The sequence below is a fragment of the Phocoena phocoena genome, chromosome 7 (assembly GCF_963924675.1).
Source record: "Phocoena phocoena chromosome 7, mPhoPho1.1, whole genome shotgun sequence".
NCBI classification, from domain to species: Eukaryota; Metazoa; Chordata; class Mammalia; order Artiodactyla; family Phocoenidae; genus Phocoena; species Phocoena phocoena.
Window position 1 is genome coordinate 13,140,515 of NC_089225.1, and position 16,445 is coordinate 13,156,959.

At 50.8% G+C, this 16,445-nt stretch overlaps 1 protein-coding gene across 1 annotated transcript in view; it reads left to right on the forward strand.

Moving 5' to 3' along the window:
- CCDC93 (coiled-coil domain containing 93) overlaps positions 1-15,041 on the forward strand; it is an 87,379-nt gene extending 72,338 nt beyond the window's left edge. The window contains exons 19-24 of the mRNA XM_065880112.1: positions 1,164-1,272; positions 3,247-3,329; positions 5,341-5,378; positions 6,949-7,033; positions 9,760-9,873; positions 14,354-15,041. Of these exons, the coding sequence (XP_065736184.1) occupies positions 1,164-1,272; positions 3,247-3,329; positions 5,341-5,378; positions 6,949-7,033; positions 9,760-9,873; positions 14,354-14,407 (483 nt within the window). The 3' untranslated portion in view covers positions 14,408-15,041. The remainder of the gene's footprint in view (positions 1-1,163; positions 1,273-3,246; positions 3,330-5,340; positions 5,379-6,948; positions 7,034-9,759; positions 9,874-14,353) is intronic.
- The last annotated feature ends 1,404 nt before the right edge of the window (positions 15,042-16,445 follow it).

Sequence of the window (16,445 nt, forward strand, 5' to 3'; positions counted from 1 at the left end):
AGGGGAGAGAAGGGTCAGTGTCGCCAGAAGTCAGGAAAGCTGGAAGCTGAGAATTTCCATAGGTGCAGAGAGAAGGTCTGTGGTGACCTTGGCGAGAGCAGTGCCAGTGGGTGTTGGGAGCAGCCCGCGGCAGTGGGTTGAAGGGTGACCGAGGGGAGTGGAGGGGTCAGAGGCACTGGGGTACGTTGCTCTCGGGAAGTTGTGCTATTAAAGGGAGGAGAAAGATGGAAGCTGAAAGATGATCAGGGTTTAAGGAAGGGCCTTTCTAAGGATGAGGGACTTGAACATATTTAAATGCCGATGAGAAGAAGCCAGTAGAAAAGGAGAGGTTAAAGATACAGTGAAAAGAGTGAATGATTTTATCTTTAGATTCCTGCGAAAGTATAGGAGCCAGAGCCAGAGCAGCAGGCACTATTTTGGTTTGATCATGACAGTTGATAGTGGGTTTTGCGCCTGGAGGGGTTTTTGCGTCCTAATGAATTAGAGGTCCCCGTCTGCCGCTGTGATCAAGTGGGCCAGAGAGGGGGAGGACAGAGAGGCGCAGCAGAAGGGCAGCGCTGAGACCGTGAACCTGTGGTGGGAGCTGGGTGGCCCTCTTCAGCGCTGACCCTCGGGGAAGCCGCCCACCTCGGAGCCCGAGGTCTCCCCTGCGCCACGCACAGCCCTGCCTCCCCAGATGCACCTGGAGCAGTTCGGCTAGAAGAGCCCAGTTCGTTTCACAGGAGGGGGAAAATGCCAGAAAGCTGCTTTAGGAGGAAACTGTAGGAGCTTTTCAAACATGCTAAGGGATTTGGGATTTGCATGGAGGCAGCAGGGCAGCATCCCTTGTCATCTGGGAAGCACTTCTGTTTCCTGGTCCCTGCCTGACGCTGGGAATCAGCTGCTCTGGAGTCCTTGGGGGCCTGGTGGGCTGGCTGGGGGCACCATCCACACATGCCCTCCTGTTAGAATCCTCCCTCCGATCCATTATTTTGATGCCTTCTCCCTGTGTTGCCGGGGGAGTCAGGGTCTGAGACGCGCACCTCAGGCTGCAGCCGCGTCGGGTGCCTGCCTTCCAGGGTGGATGTGGGCACAGGGTGGGTGGCGGCAGTGTTTTGCCTCCCCAGAGGACACGTAAGGCCTTTCACCAGACAGTGTTGTCTCCCCCTCCCTTTTGCATCTAGGCTCGAAGAAACCGAGAAATAGCAATTTTGCATCGCAAGATTGACGAAGTGCCCAGCAGAGCCGAGCTAATACAGTATCAGAAGAGATTTATCGAACTCTACCGCCAGAGTAGGTGCCTCGACCACACACAAGCTCCCGAGGCTGACTCTGCGGCGGTGGGGGGTGGGGGGGCAGGAGGCGCGGGGTTCTGTCCCACTTCAGCGTGGTGGCACCGTCCATGAAAGCCACCCCTGGGAAGGCCCCTAGCTCATCGTCAGGCCCACTCACTTCACATAGCCCAGAAGCCCAAGAGAAACACCATGGAGCTCTGACTGCCCTCTCCCTGGACAGAGCTGATTGAGCTCTTAGAGTGATGCCTCTAGCCCACCCTCATCCCTGTCAGTCATCGGACTCCACTTTCCAGCGTCACACGGAACCTCGCGACCCCGGCATCTCTAGATCAGCCTTCGCTCATCGTTCTCCTCTGCAGACCTTCTTGCTCATGTGGTCCTTGCCTTTAACAGCATCGTGTTCACCCAGGGATGCAGGACTGGGTCTCCCTCAGCCTAAATCAGTGAGCACATCTCGTCAGGCTCAGAGTGACACTCAGAGCTGTCATTGCCTTTCTCTTCCCAGCACTGCTGCCATATCTGTTCTCCCTGGCATCATAGCTCAGCCCAGTGAGCCTTAGCTGGTCTGCAGCCCCTTCTGAGTCTGTCATCCACCCATCTAGTCATATCACTTCTCTCCAGTGACAAATCCTCAGGTGCTTCCTAGACCCACTGAAGAAAGCCCCTCTCCTTATTCTGCCCAGGACCCTCCCCAGTCTAGGTGGCCTGCCTGAAGGTCCCGATTCATGCCCGCAGTCCCCACTCTGCCGTCCTCAGGGCACACGCTGCCTCTGACTACACCATGCACTTTGACATCCTAGGCCTTGACTCCTGTTAACCTGCTCCTGGGACCCCTTCTTCACTCTGTTAGACAAAATTCTTCAAGGCCCAGCTCACATCCTCTGTAAACAGACCCTGGACCATCACCCCTTCCTTAGGCTCCCACTCTTGCTTGTCTCCCGGATACCTCAAACTCAACACATACAAGACTGAATTTGCCTCCCCCTCGGTCTTTCCCCTCGGCCACTGGGATCGCTGTCAAGCCAGGTTAGACCCCCCTGTCTTCTCTGCCGTAGTCACCTTCTCATCACTGCCCAGAGTCTAACCCCTCGTCTGCACTCCTGCCTGAGGGATCTTTCTCACACAAAATTTGATCATTTTACACTCTTGCTTTAAAAGCCTTGATATTTAATAGCTCCCCCTAACTGGATGGACAGTCTTCAGAATCCTAACTCCTGCCTCGTCTGGGCCAGCTGGCCCCCCTGCAGTCCCTGTGCCCCTCACCCCTGTGAGCTGGTCCCAGGCCCGGGAGGCCAGTGCCCTACAGTTCCCACTTGGAAAACTCCAAGTCTTCTTTCAGAATATACCCCAGATTTTCCCTTGAGACATTGGCGTCTCAACCATCCTTCCTGGTTCAAGCCAGAGCACTGTCCCTACTCAGAACGTGCGTCCAGACGCACGCTTCCTTTCACGTCTTACCTCACCAACCTGACGTTTTATGCGGTCCTCACATTTGACTCAGATGATCGGGGGCAGGTGTCAACGATGGCAGTTTCTCAGCAGAAAATAGTTTCTGCCTTAAATTAAATCTTTCTCCCTAAGCACAGGGTTTACAAAAGCGAGCCAGCTGTGGCTCCTGCCCCTGAGGAGTGTGGGAAGGGAGGGAGCCACACAGACAGGAAGAGCTGGCATGGGGCTGCTTCGTCCCTCTGCCTTCCTCCCGGGACCCCTCACCTGGAGGACTTCGGAGAAACCCGCGTCCCGCACGCCGACAGGGAGCTTCCGCTGGCTCCTCGTGTCGGCGGGCCCGTCACGGCTGCCACGCACGTGCCATCGGCCTGCGGCAGCCCTACACCGGCCTTTGTGCCCCGTGGGGCTTCCGCACAGACGGCACTGGCAGGTTCGAGTCCTGCAGTGCCTCCGCGGGGAGAGGGTACTCAGGATTGTTTTGATACATTTTCTCACTCACCTGCTGATTTCTTTGCATTTGCAGTTTCAGCAGTGCACAAAGAAACCAAGCAGTTTTTCACTTTGTATAATACCCTGGATGACAAGAAGGTTTATTTGGAAAAAGAGGTAAGAGCCTTTATAGAAAGAAGCAACATAATCAGATGAGCAGCTACCAGTGCTGTCCGCCCGGGAAGTTTGCACGAACCTGCTGTCGGGATGCCTTCGGCTGAAGTGGGAAGAGCACCTGTCGTGTGCCCAGTGCCGACTACAGGGTCAGAAAGTGCCCACTGTGCAGGGTGGGCAGCAGTTGTATGGCACCTCGTGAGCGACGACGTCATAAAAAGAAACATCCTGGAAACTCGAGAGGTGCAAACGGAGGAGGGTCTGCATCTGCTGAGACTTTAGTTTGAGTTTTAGGGGAAGGAAAGAACCAGCTAAAGGAAATGGGGAGGGTGGGCTGTCAGGGTTGACAGGGGGAAAAATGGCGGTTTAATCATCCGCGGCAGACAGGCGTGAACTAAAAGAATTGTGAGAACGAAAGCGAGAGTGGAAGGGGTGACCAGGGCAGCCCCTCCATGTTACTCCGACTCAGGCCAGATCCGCTGGTGGTCAGGGCCCTCGATGGAAGGCAGACAGACGATTGGGGCAGGTGTGCAGCCGTGTTTAGGAAAAAGCAGCGCTGTCTTCCCAGCGGCAGCAGTGTGGTGGCTCCAGCAGGCACTCTGGACTCACACGGGTTTGGGTTTTAGTGCGGCTTTATCTTCCTCACCTGTAAAACGGGGAGAACTGCAGTGACGGAGACAGAGCCTGTGAAGTCCCTCGCATGTGGTGATACATATTAGCTCCTGCCTCCCCCTCCCCTTGAGGGTGACAGAACCTATTTTTATTTTATCATCATCCTGCAACCTGCACTAATTACCAGTCTACTAGGAACAGTATTACAGACGTGTCTTTTACCTGGACCCAAATGGAGGCATCAGTGAGTACTGTCCTTGACTGCCTCCTGTCAGTCAAACCAGATGGATCTCTCTCCTCCGAGATGCACTCCTCGAGGAGGGGTTGGGTTCTGTTTTCCCTGTATCCAGGGCCGTACACAGTAATGGGCACAGAACAGGCATCTGATGAACGTTCGGGTAGATGAGCCGAGTGTGTTTGGGGGATCTACGTCAGCCCCGGGGGTAGCTCTGCTGTACACCCTGGCCTTGGGTTCTTCCTGCCTGGTGAGGGAAGACGGGCAGCCCCTCCTGAGGAAGCCTCGAAGCCCACTGACCTTCCTTCATCATCAGTGTTTAAAGTTGTTGCACTCTTTTAAAAACGAGGAGTATGCAGGGGGGTGGGGCTATTTAAATTCCAAGCCATACTAATGCGGTTAGAAGTTTGCATTTGGATAAACTGTACATTTTATCTCAAGTCTATTTATACCTGTGATATTTTAGCTTTCAACATGTCTGTGGAGTCATAAGGACAAGAATATCATCTCCGTTTTACAGAGTGTGACCCTGAGTCCAAGTATAGTAAATGCTCAGTCCTGAGCTCACAAGCCAAGTCAGTGACAGAGCCAGAAAGAGGACCTAGGTTTCTAGACTCCAGACTCACAGGCTTGCCCTGGATGATCGCCAGGACAGGTAGAGAGTCCTAGGTGCGGGCTATGGCGTTTCTAGGGGACAGGGGCCTTGAAGGGCGCACCCCCGTGGAGGCTCTTAGGGCCGCCCAGCAGCTGGCCGCATTGGCAGAGACTTTGTGGGAAGGAGTAGAACGGGCACGGTGTTCTCACCCTCCGCGCCCACTGACCCTCTGCTGAGCTGATGGCCCTGAAAATAAAGCACAGTGTTTGGTGAGATCGAAAGGGCTGTGGTACAGCCCTAAGAGCCCTAATGTTGGCTTAGGCTTCCCAGCTGGGAGTTGGGTTCCGTCATTCCTGTGGTCATGGCTGTGGGAAGGTAGACAGACGCTCTGGGGAAACTCTGGAGGTGAGAACACGTTGCTCTTTTTTTTCATGTTACTTTCATCTGTGCGAACAAGGTGTGTTCATCTCAGAAGCAGCCTCCAGAGACACGTGGCAAGCTTGCGGTGGCTGGGGTCAGCACGGGCGTCTGTCAGCCTTTGCTTTGTGTTTTTGTTCTTCTTTCCTCCCCAGATTAGCCTGCTGAACTCAGTTCATGAGAACTTCTCACAGTAAGTGCTCTCAGCCCTCCTCCCATCGGTGGCTTGCGTGCCCTGCGCTTTTATTGGCTCGCCTTTGCCCGATCGAGCAAGGCCCAGCGCTCAGGGTGGGATTCTTACTTACGCTTTCACCCCTGCTGCTACGTGCGGATGTGCCTTGGTTTACGCAGAGCTTGAGTTCTTGCAAAAACTTAACGATACAGTGAATTTTTAAAAACACCGAGGAATAGCTTAGGGAAAAGGTGAACTTTCAAATAATTTGACTGCCTAACTACTATGATTTCTTCATAGATTACTTTTGTCCTGCTAGGATGAGATTAATAACATTTGTTTTTGAGCACATAGAGATGCTTTAAAATTTAGATAACGAGGCAATTCCCTGGCGGTCCAGTGGTTAGGACCCTGTGCTTTCACTGCCGAGGGCCCAGCTTCAGTCCCTGGTCGGGGAACTAAGATCCCACAAGCCGTGTGGCGTGGCCAAAAAATAAAATAAGATAAAATAAAATTGAAATAATGAAATAATCTATATGATTTTTTTAAATACTTTTCAAATCTGTGGTAGATTTTGGCTTTTAAGTCATGTGCGTACTCTAAACTACTTTGTTCAGGTATAAATATGTTCTCCAAAAGTTGGATGGCAAGGCCCATCTGTAGCCAAATCATACCAGCCCTCAAGCATGGCCATTGGTCTGCCCGCCATCCGGGCAGCCCCAGGCTGGCTCTCCGTCCATCAGGCTTCCTCTCCTTCCAGCATAGGTCTCTGCTGTCCCCTGGCAGGTGACCAGCAACTAAGATCTTAATGGATAACAAGTTGTAGACTTTAAGTTTCATTTCTAACTAAAAACAAACAAAAATCCTCACAGCCCCATTTAATATTCAGATTCAGTTAGTGACTTAACAACCTTGTGACATTTCTGAAAATGGTCCCTTCATCTTTATCCCCTGATCATTGAGAGAAGCTGAGGTTTGAGTGTTTTTGTGGCCAATTCTGCTTTCTCTCAGCCTGTCCTTCGGAAGAATTCTCATTCTTGTATCCGTGTGCTCTGATCCTTCTGGTGTCATTTCCTCTGCAGGACTGGAGGTGAAGGGGCAAGTTTTAGGGCATCGCTTCTTTAGCTGCTATTCCTGGAAACAGGACCAGGTTTCCCAGCCTGGTTTTAGGAAAATCTCAGAAAATGTCTCTCAGTCTCGAGCAGTGCCTCTAAATCTGCAGATTTTTAAAAATTAAGTGAAATTCATTTCTTAAGCAGAGCCTGCCATCATTCAAAATTTTTTTAAAAAATTGTTACTTTTAGTCACGTTTTATTTTATTTAAGAAAATATGCATTAGTAAGAAAACTATAGGGAGAGTGGGGAAAAAAAGATTACTATTCAGTTACAAGACCAGGCTAATGTTCATGCCTTCCTCAGAGTTTAGAATCTTTGGCTGCCTGGAATCTCAGGGGCTCCACGGGTCCTTCCTGCCTTGCAAATGCCTACTTGCCTCTTGGGGCATTATCCGGGTACAGGGCTGACCCCTCGGTGCCTCCCCTTTTCTGAGAGTCCTGTTTGCTGGTCATACCTCTGTTGGTCTTTCTTTCAGAGCCATGGCCTCCCCTGCTTCCCGGGACCAGTTTTTACGTCAGATGGAACAGATCGTAGAAGGAATTAAGCAAAGTCGAATGAAGGTCAGATGGTTTCCTTTCTGTAATGCGGCCAGGGTTTCACACTGGTGATGGAGAAGGCCTTGGGGAAAGCAGGCCTCTTCTGTTTGTCCTGGGAACGTGCTCTCAATTCTGAAGACACATCTTCAGTGTCTCTGCAAGGGGTCCCACCAGGCCTCTGACCCTGCAGTGGGCAGGCTCGCTCCACGGGCTGCCCGCACTGGTCGTTCAGAGGCCGCTCTTAGCAACAGCTCTGTGGACGGAACACCTACCATGTGGCGAGGAGCGTGCTAATCCTCCTAAAGCCCTCTGAAGTGAGTGGGGTTCCCCCCACTTCACAGATGAGGAAACTCACCAGCAGGCCTTCTCCCTTGCCCAGAAACACATCCTCACTGGCTCTTTGGTTCCTGACATTCTACCATTAGGGATTCATTCCTTAGCAGCTTAAGAGCATTTTAGTTTCCAGGAACCCCCTGTAAAAAGTGCAAGTAATTGCTGAACTCTGCTAAAGTGAGAGGATATTGAGCCTCAGAAGTCAGAAGAGAAAAGAGAGGAACTGAAGAGGGGTGTGGGTGCTCCAGAGATAGCTTTGCAGAGAATCATCCAGACGGGGCGCAGCATGGGGATTTCCACGCTCTGTGGCTCTGCACGGGCACACTTTGTCGGTAGGAAAGAAGACTTGCTGACGGTCTGAAAGCCGGACACACAGCCACAGCCTCCCACTACCGTAGCCAGACCAATCCTAACTAGTGCTTCCAATGTCTCTTGCTTTTGGTCGTGTTTTTAAAACGTATCACACACCTGGTCCTCGGGCACGGCAGTGAAACCTTCTGGGGACTTAGGGCATCTCCTCTCACAATCCTGGGGCAAAGTGGTCCAGTGAGGGCAACCAGGGTGTAAACACATGAAAGGAAGGATTGCCTGTAGGACCTGTCCTAAAAATCCACTCATTCAAGCTGCCTGTAATCCCATCTCACCAGAGATGGACTTCGGGCAAAAGCTTACCATATCCCCTTTCCCTGTAGCAAAATATTCATCTTCCTATTACGGACGTCAGTAAAATCATGTCAAAAGAGCAAAAAAAAGAAAAAATGTGTCACTGGTGACAAGACTATTCAACCTCAAAATGAGGGCAAAGATGAGGCAGCACCTGTCCACGTGCGTGGATCCTTACCCAGGGTGGACAGGCTGTCTTGCAGGAGGGAGTGGAGTCCCTTCTTGATGATCTGGGGCACGAGGGAAGTGGGGGGCAGAGAGCCTGGCCAACCACAGGCCTGTAACAACCCAACCTCAGTACGAGGACCTTTCCAGCTGCCATGCTTGTCCTCAGGGAGATGCTTTTGCTCATAGTAAAGAACAGGAAGTTACTGGGTTTTTTTCCCCTTTGGCTTCCCCTTTGTTGACTACGGATGCATTCCTGGGGAGAGAAATGGGCCCGACCCCTTCGTTCTCTCCATCCTCCCCCAGGCTTCATGGCAAAGACACCTCAGTGCTGGCCAGCGAAGGAGGCAGCCCTTGTGCCCGTCCCCGCCGCGAGGTGGCCGGGCACCAGAAGCATGGTCAGGTGCCAGGGCAGGGAGGGCTCTCTCTGTTCTGCTGGTGGCTGACAACAGCACCTGAGCTGTAGCAGGTACCCAAGAACTGTTTGTTTTAAGTGAATTCATTCTGTTGACTCCAAAAGCAGTTCTCAACAAGGGTTCCAGGTAGGGTTTGAATAATGACTGGCACTGGGATGGAGTAAGTCTGCCCTGCAGAACAGTGCTCATTTGGATGGATGTCTTTTGTTGTGTTTATTTAAAAGAAACAAAATCATAGCCCTCCGTATCTAGGTGTCATGATGGGTCCTGCTCAGATAGAGGTGGCAGGGGAGCGTGTGTACCCCAGAGCTCAGGTTTCCCCGGAACTGGCAGGTGAAGGGTGTACACGGAACAGACGAGCAGTGAGTGCAAGTAATAGACTGGGTGTCCATGGAAGAGTTGCTGAATAAAGAGGGTACTGCCTACCTGTTTCTTGTGAAATCGTTTATATCCACACACACAAAAACTCATTACAGGAAGTCCCCTACAAACAAATTCCGTTCCGAGAGCGCATTCGTAAGTCCAATTTGTTCTTAAGTCCAACAGAGTTGGCCTAGGTACCCAACTAACCCAATCATTTATACAGTACTGTACTGTAATAGGTTTATAATACTTTTCACACAAATAATACGTAAAAAACAAACACAAAAAAATAAAGAAGACATTTTTAATCTTATAGTACGGTACCTTGTAAAGTACAGCAGTACCAGCTACATCACCGCTGCTTTTACACTTGCTTCCGGACATCCTGGGCTTGAAATAAAGATACTGTACTGCTGTATTCTATACAGTACTGTACAGTAAAGCACACAAAAGCACAGCCACTTGTAGAGGATGCACACACCTGACAGTGTATGCCAGACGCGTGAACTTACGTGATTGGACACGCAAATGCACGTTCTCATCTTTGAAAGTTCACAACTTGAAGGTTCGTATGTAGGGGGCTTACTGTAAAGGAAACAGTTAATGCTCAGTGATAGGAGAATTGCTGAAAAATTGTAGAGTCTCTGCAATATTATGCAAATAAATAAACCAACCTCAAAAATGATGCATAGACGGAAACTACTGGAAGGAAATCCATGAAAATGTTAGTAATAGTTGCCTTTTGGACATTGCCAGCCGCCCTTGGTCAGAACATGCCTTTTATCACCATTTCCCAAAATGTTTCAACAGATGGAGAAGAAGAAGCAAGAGAACAAAATGAGAAGAGACCAGTTGAACGACCAGTACTTGGAGCTGTTAGAAAAACAGAGGCTGTACTTTAAGACTGTGAAAGAGTTCAAGGAGGTAAGAGGAGGGCTGGGCTGGCATGTAAGGCTGGGCGAGATTTGTGTTCGCCCCCAGATGAGCCTTTGCAAACCAGAGCATTGCTTTGTTTTTCCACTGGTCTGAAATGGGAGATGGCAAGTTGGCAGTGGATGTGACAGTGAAGCGTGCATCACGATTGCGTTGTTCTGTGGCCCATCTTGAGGCTCTAACTGGACATTCTAAGAAACGTCACTTCAATTTCCTAACACTCAGTAAACTCACAAGTAAAATGGCCTCATCAGCCCACCTGGAAACAGTGTTTGCTGTGGGTTCAGGTCTAGCATTTCCCCTCCTCCCAATCTTAGACTGGGGAGGGGCCTTGAGAAGCCACGTGGGAGGAGAGTGAATGTGAGTGTGGCAGGCTTGGGTTCAAACCCTGCCACTCGCCAGCTGTGCAGGTGGGGAGGGACCTCATCCCTGTTGGGTCAGAGGAGAGAGGAGAGCATCTAGTCTGTGTCTGGCACCTGTCACACCCACACACGCAGGTGAACTTTGTTTGCCCCTGTCTTTTCTCCCTGCATTTGGGCAGGATTATTTTCCATCATTCCAGAAGGAAACGTGCCCTTTTAAGAAAATTTCCAGAAAGGAGACTTTATTCTTTTGCTTGCCAAGATCTGTCTCATCAGCTTTATTTTCCGGAATTTTTTCCCCCTTTCTAATGTAAATCCATGTGGTTTTAGTGAATTTAGAGATTGCCAAAAATACAGGGGGCGGCTAAAGGTAGTTGTATCCTGGGGTGTGGTCAGTGGAATAAAAAATACAATCTGTCCATACCAGTAATTTGGTCCTTACCTGTTTTGAGGCTCTTCTCTCTCCCTTCCTTGTCTTTTTCTTCTCTACGTCTCCTTCCCTTTTTTGTAACTTAACTTTTGAGAACCACAACCATAGGCATTTCAGATTCTCTCGTCCTTTCAATGAATGTTCTTTCTTCCAGCTCCTGCCACGGCCCTGGGATAGATACATCAAGTCGTAAAACAGACTGGGTCCCTGTGTCCGGGAGCTTGCATTGTGATCGGAGAGACAGATAGCAAGCTAGGAAACAGACCCTCATAAACAAGTAGTAACAAATAAGAAGTACTTCCAGCCATTGCCTTGGCGGGGACTAATGTAGAGGGTGTGGTCGGGGAAGGCGTCTCTCCGACGAGAAGGACCTGGCCTCAGGCAGAGTGGCCAGGCAAGGTGCTCCGGGTCCGGGGGCCCCTGTTGCCAGCAGCAGTTGGAGCTGAAGGGCCAGTGAGTGAGCTGACAGGGAACAAGTAGGGACCCGCTGCATCCCATCTGAGCTCCTTGTTCCCAAATAACGCGAAAAGGCCCAGAGGAGAACTACATTTCACATGTTGCCTGAACGCCAGCACTGCCCTTTTGACAGCAGGAACAGAAAGCAAATGAGCTGAGGAGGATAAGTATAAGCTGTCAGAATCAAAGCAAATAGAAGTGACATAGAAAAGCTCACTGTTGCACTGCAGGCTCTCAGGCTGAAGGCTTGGGGTGATCTCTGCTCCGAAGGGAAGGTTCCCTCAGACGCGTTAAGCTGGAGGTTTCCACGTTCCCACCTCTTCGGGACAGTTACTCTCAGTCAGAGACTGAGGGTGGGTCCCTCAGAGCCCGAGAAGACCCCAGACTGGACCAGGTGCTGGCCTCAGTTTTCTTCAGTCCAAAACAAGTTGGAAAAAAGGGGGCAGGGGGAATGTGATATATGTTCCTCAGATAGCTAAGTGTATTTCACTTAAAGGACTCACCTTTTTAAAAAATTGCATGTCCCCTTGTTTTTTGATGTTAAAATTGCTCTCTCTTATAAAATGATAGTGACAGTATGCATTCCTTTTTTTTTTATCATTTTACTTGGCAAAAATTTAAAATTAACAACCACAGGTTAGCATTCCCAAATCTTAATTTTTTTTTCAAGATCCTCTGAGGTAACTTGGGGCCATCACAGGTGTTGAGGCTTGCTTGCTGCTCCCCAGTTTCCACCCCATTCCTCCTGGTAGAGGAATTCTGTTCTTTTACGTATCGCAGTGTCAGGTAAGATCTCATCTGTGGAAGAAACACAGTTCGAAAAGTCAGACTTTCATCCCAGGATGGACTCTCCTCCCAGAACCCTCTGTCCGCCTCCTTTATTTGCCTCTCCTCCACCTGCTTGGGTTACTGCTCCCCAGGTCTGAGTTCTCACTGCGTCCTGGTCCCCAGCACCGTCCTGGGCAGTAATGGCTCTTCATGCCGAGCACGGTGTTAGCCAGAACATGGCCTTTGACCACCACCGCCGTCCCTTTATGGTTTAGTTGACTCCATATTAACTGAGCCCCTTGACGCCTGTGGGCTCCGTGCCTGATCCAGCCTCCTCTGGGATCAAGGCCTTTTTTGACTGGCAACGTCGGGTTGTCTCTAAAATCCCATTGGCTTGCTTGCTCTGGGATGGTTTATTAATAACAAGTCTGCCAGGAAAAAACACATACTCTGGAATCACCTTAGATGCATCATTACACCAACTAATTGTGTTTCCCAAAGCACAGTCTGTCACAAGGTCACCAAACCAAGATTCCAGTTCTAGCCTGGCTCTGACGAATGCCAGCCATACATCTTTATGACGCTGGCTCTGGGCACGTAATCTCCGGTGAGCGGAGCTCAGGGTGTCTGGCACCTAGCGAGCCCCATACCGTCTTCAGCAGGAAAGAAGCAGGAGGGAGGAGACATTGTCCCTTTTCTTATAGAAAGAAACACCTAAAGGGCCCTTTCTGTATTTACTTTGAACAGACCGACAGTATCATTCTGTAGTCCCGAAAGGCTCCGAGGAGATGCCCTGAAATGTAGTCAGTGCTCAGGCACCAGGTGACACCAAGGATGTTTTTACTGAGAACTTGCAGTAGCATCTCAGTGTGGTGTGATGACCAAGGTCACCCCTGTGGACTCTGCCACAGCAGTGTTTTGATGCTTATGAGTTGTTTGTTTTGGTTTTTAGGGTTTTTTTTTTTTTTTTGCTCTATTCAGAAGGTGAGGTGGGTAACAAAAGTTATTTATTCGTTGTTTTATCTTTTTATTATGGAAATTTTGAAAAACACACAGAAGTAGAGAAAGTAGTGTCACAATATAATAGCATGACTCTGCCCCGTCTTGGTCTGTCTTTACCCCTCCCCCTCCCCCCCCTTGTTTCTTTTTGGCTGGAGGTTTTTCACCCAAGCAGATCTCGGTAACTCTTTTTAAATAAGAAAACTTTCTTCTCAACTTTTCTAACACAACAAATGTTACTTATTTCACCTTCTTTTTTTTTTTTCCCATCCCCAGGAAAAATTAACTATCTACCCCTCCAAAAACACGTGCTTAAAAAATGTCAGAGTATCTTGCTTCTGGCAGAACAATTCAGCTTCACCCCCACCCAGCCCAGAGCCTCCCCAGCTCTGAGTGGAAGATACGCAGAAACCCTACAGGTGAACCAGGGTCCTTGCAGCCAGAAAGACCAAAGGGCCTCAAGAGAAGTGGGAGCAGCTGGCCGGGCCCAGGGAGATGGAAACATTGACTTTAGGGGTCTTGGATGCAGAGGGGCCATGGGTGACAGAAAATTTTTCTTCCACACTAAGTGGATCTCTAGCCAAGCATGGCAACTGGAGGCCTAGCCACACGCCGGACCTGCACCCTCGGGCTCGACCCCTCCAGGCCCTTCCCCCTGCCACATTCACCTCTCACTCTAAACAGGGCTCCTTGTGACGTGGCCCGGGGAAGGTGTGGAGATGGTGTGCTAGCAGATGGAGGTACCCTGAGATTTCAAGGCCACTACAAACAAGGGGGAAGGAGGACACACAGTGATAAGCTTTGGAAGAAGGGGATATGAAACGATGCAGCGGTGGCCTTGCACCCTGGACGCCAGACTCCCCACGCGGGGGAGGCCCCAGTGACCCTTCAGCACACACAGTGATGGGTTTCCTTCAGCTCACTTTGAGGGGGAGGTGTCCCTTGACGCGTCTCTTTCCCTCTGTCTTCTGTGAGTTTCTCTCGTAAAGCCAAGGGTGTTCTTAACCTTCACTCTTGCCAGGGTGAGAGCTTTTCTACGTGCCCTGCCTGCTGTGTGGACTGGGGCTGCCTCTTATAACTCCTTAGGCTGTGGTCTCTGAGGACTTTCCCTCTTCCTCACTGGAGGGTTCCAAGATTGGCACATAAGTATCTGCTTTCTGCTTCTGTCCCTTGGGATTTTAGAGGCTTTTTGAAGTCTTTTGGAATGACAGTGCCTAATCCTCTCCTATCCTCAGTCTCACAGTCCAGAAACCAGTCATCTTTGTAGCCATTGGGGCCTTGAAGGTCAGCGTGTGGCCAGGAAGCTCCGCCATGATGGTGGCAGCATGCAAGGAGGCTGGTCCATGGTCCACAGGGCTCCCTGCAGGATGGGAAAGGATGCAGAGGCCGTCTGAGCCTCATGCGGGTGCCGACGCGGTCCCCACCTCTCTGCTCTCTCTCTCTGCTTCCCCTCCAGGAGGGCCGCAAGAACGAGGTGCTGCTGTCCAAGGTGAAAGCCAAGGCCTCCTGAAAATTCTCAGGCGGCATCGTATGTCATTGATGTCTTTTTCTAAATGCCGTGTATCAACTGCAAGATGGTGAAATGGTTCTGAACGCTGCAGCAAAGATGCAGGTGTGATGATCTCGACATCCTGGATATTTCCTTTCTCCTATCTGCTTCCACTGTTGTCGATGGAATCAGATGGGGCAACCACTGTGGCTTGGATGACACCCATCCTCCGCTGAAGAAATGTGGGCAGCATTTGTTCTCTGTGTCGATTCAGCTCTTATTTCTCCAGTAACATTGCACATATGAAGGTACCATGTTTGTCTGGACTCTGAATAAAGTAATGTTAATTGAGCAGCCGCTGAGAAGGAGGCACTGAGGGAGCGAGCAGGGTGGCATAGACCCAGCAGCCAGGCTCCCAGCGAATGGCCCCAGAGCTTGACCACTGGGATTTTTTTTTTTCTTAGCAAACAAGGCTTTTAGCTGAATGACCCACCCAGGTGAGTGTTGCTCACTTGGGCCTTTCACTTGCCCGTGGTGCCTTTTGTTCCCGTCCCCTCGGGTGCCAGCCAGCAGGCTTGATGGTGTAGCAACTAGAAAGAAAGCTCAGCACCTGCCCTGGCTTCACCCTCACACTCCGCTCGAGTTCATCTCACCAGAAATCGAAAGCAGGGGCCTCAGCTTGAGGACACGTAAGTAAGAATGACACCTCACCTCGCCCTGTTCTCCTGTGAGTCCCAGCCACCCTGTGGATGGTCCTGTGCATCCCCCTCGCCAAGAGCACATCACATGCCCTCCACTCTGCACAGGTCAGGGCTGGGCCTGGAGATGGGCTCTCCCACCAGCCACTGCCGTCCAGGCCAACGTGTAAGTGGCGGAGGGACTGGCCGTGAGCAGGTGCCAGAGGGCGTCCCAGCAGGAAGAGCGGCGAGGTGTGCGGAGATCCAGAGGGCTTCGTGGAGCAGGCTGGGTCTGGGCTGGATCTGAAGGGGGAAATAGCAATTTAATAGCAGAGATTGGTGGGAAGGCCATTTTGGATAAAGTATAAGAGGGTGTGGGGAGAGTACAAGGCATGCTTGTGGGGAGAGGAGTGAGCGGCCAGTCTCTGCAGGAGGCTTTAGAGACCAGTCTGGAAAGGTGGGCTGGGACCCGCCTTTGCAGGGCCTTGAAGGGAAGGTGGAGGGCTCAGGTTTCTCCTCTGGAAGGAGCAGTCCATCCAGACAGAACTTCTCCTGCCCCAGCCCTGGGGAACCTGACAGCTTGGGGTCAGTGAACCCAGCACGAGGCTTGCACGTCATTCCACACGAGCCTTGCACACGTACCAGTCAGCAGGTTTGGGCCATAAAACATAAAAGCTCAAACATGCAAGGAGGGCGCTCAGTGCAGCCACAGGGACACTGTGCTCATTTTTAGTTCCCTAATGTATACGTTAAGTGGGGCTGATGGCGTACAGACTTTGACAGTTTCTTGCTGGATTAACAGCCCTTGGCTTCTGTGTCCTCCCAGCGAGGCCCACCCCGTGAGAAGGCTACTCCCGGTGCCCGAGTGATAAGGGCACCGTTCCTGGGCCATGCGCTTCTCCACTTGCCCTGAGCCCTGGTCCTTTGTGGGTTTTGAAAGGACTCGATGGAGTTGAAGCAAGTGACTGCCGAAGAGCAGGTGGCGTCCGAGGGCAGGGGAGGGAGACGACAGTTTGACTGGGAACTATTTCGGGTTCAGAGAGACATCTTGGTAATCGTGTTGAGAAGCTCGTGGACCCATTCCCTAACTAACAACTTTTGAGCAATTCGCTGATTCGTGTATTCTCCACAGGTGGTAGGGAAGAGGAACAGGTAATATCGGAGGCTGTGGTGGTCCTTCTTCTAGATGACTAGGGAAGGTAGGGCACGACTAACCCGAAGCAGCCGATAATTCTTCTAAAAGTAGGGGTGTTTACTTTGGGCTGTTTCTAAAGAGTTTCGTTTGTTTTGGTTTTGGTGTAGGGAGGTATCAGTAGATATCTTTTCCCATTTTTTAATCTACAAGGCCTAAGACAGATAATAAATCAATTTCTGTTCCGTGA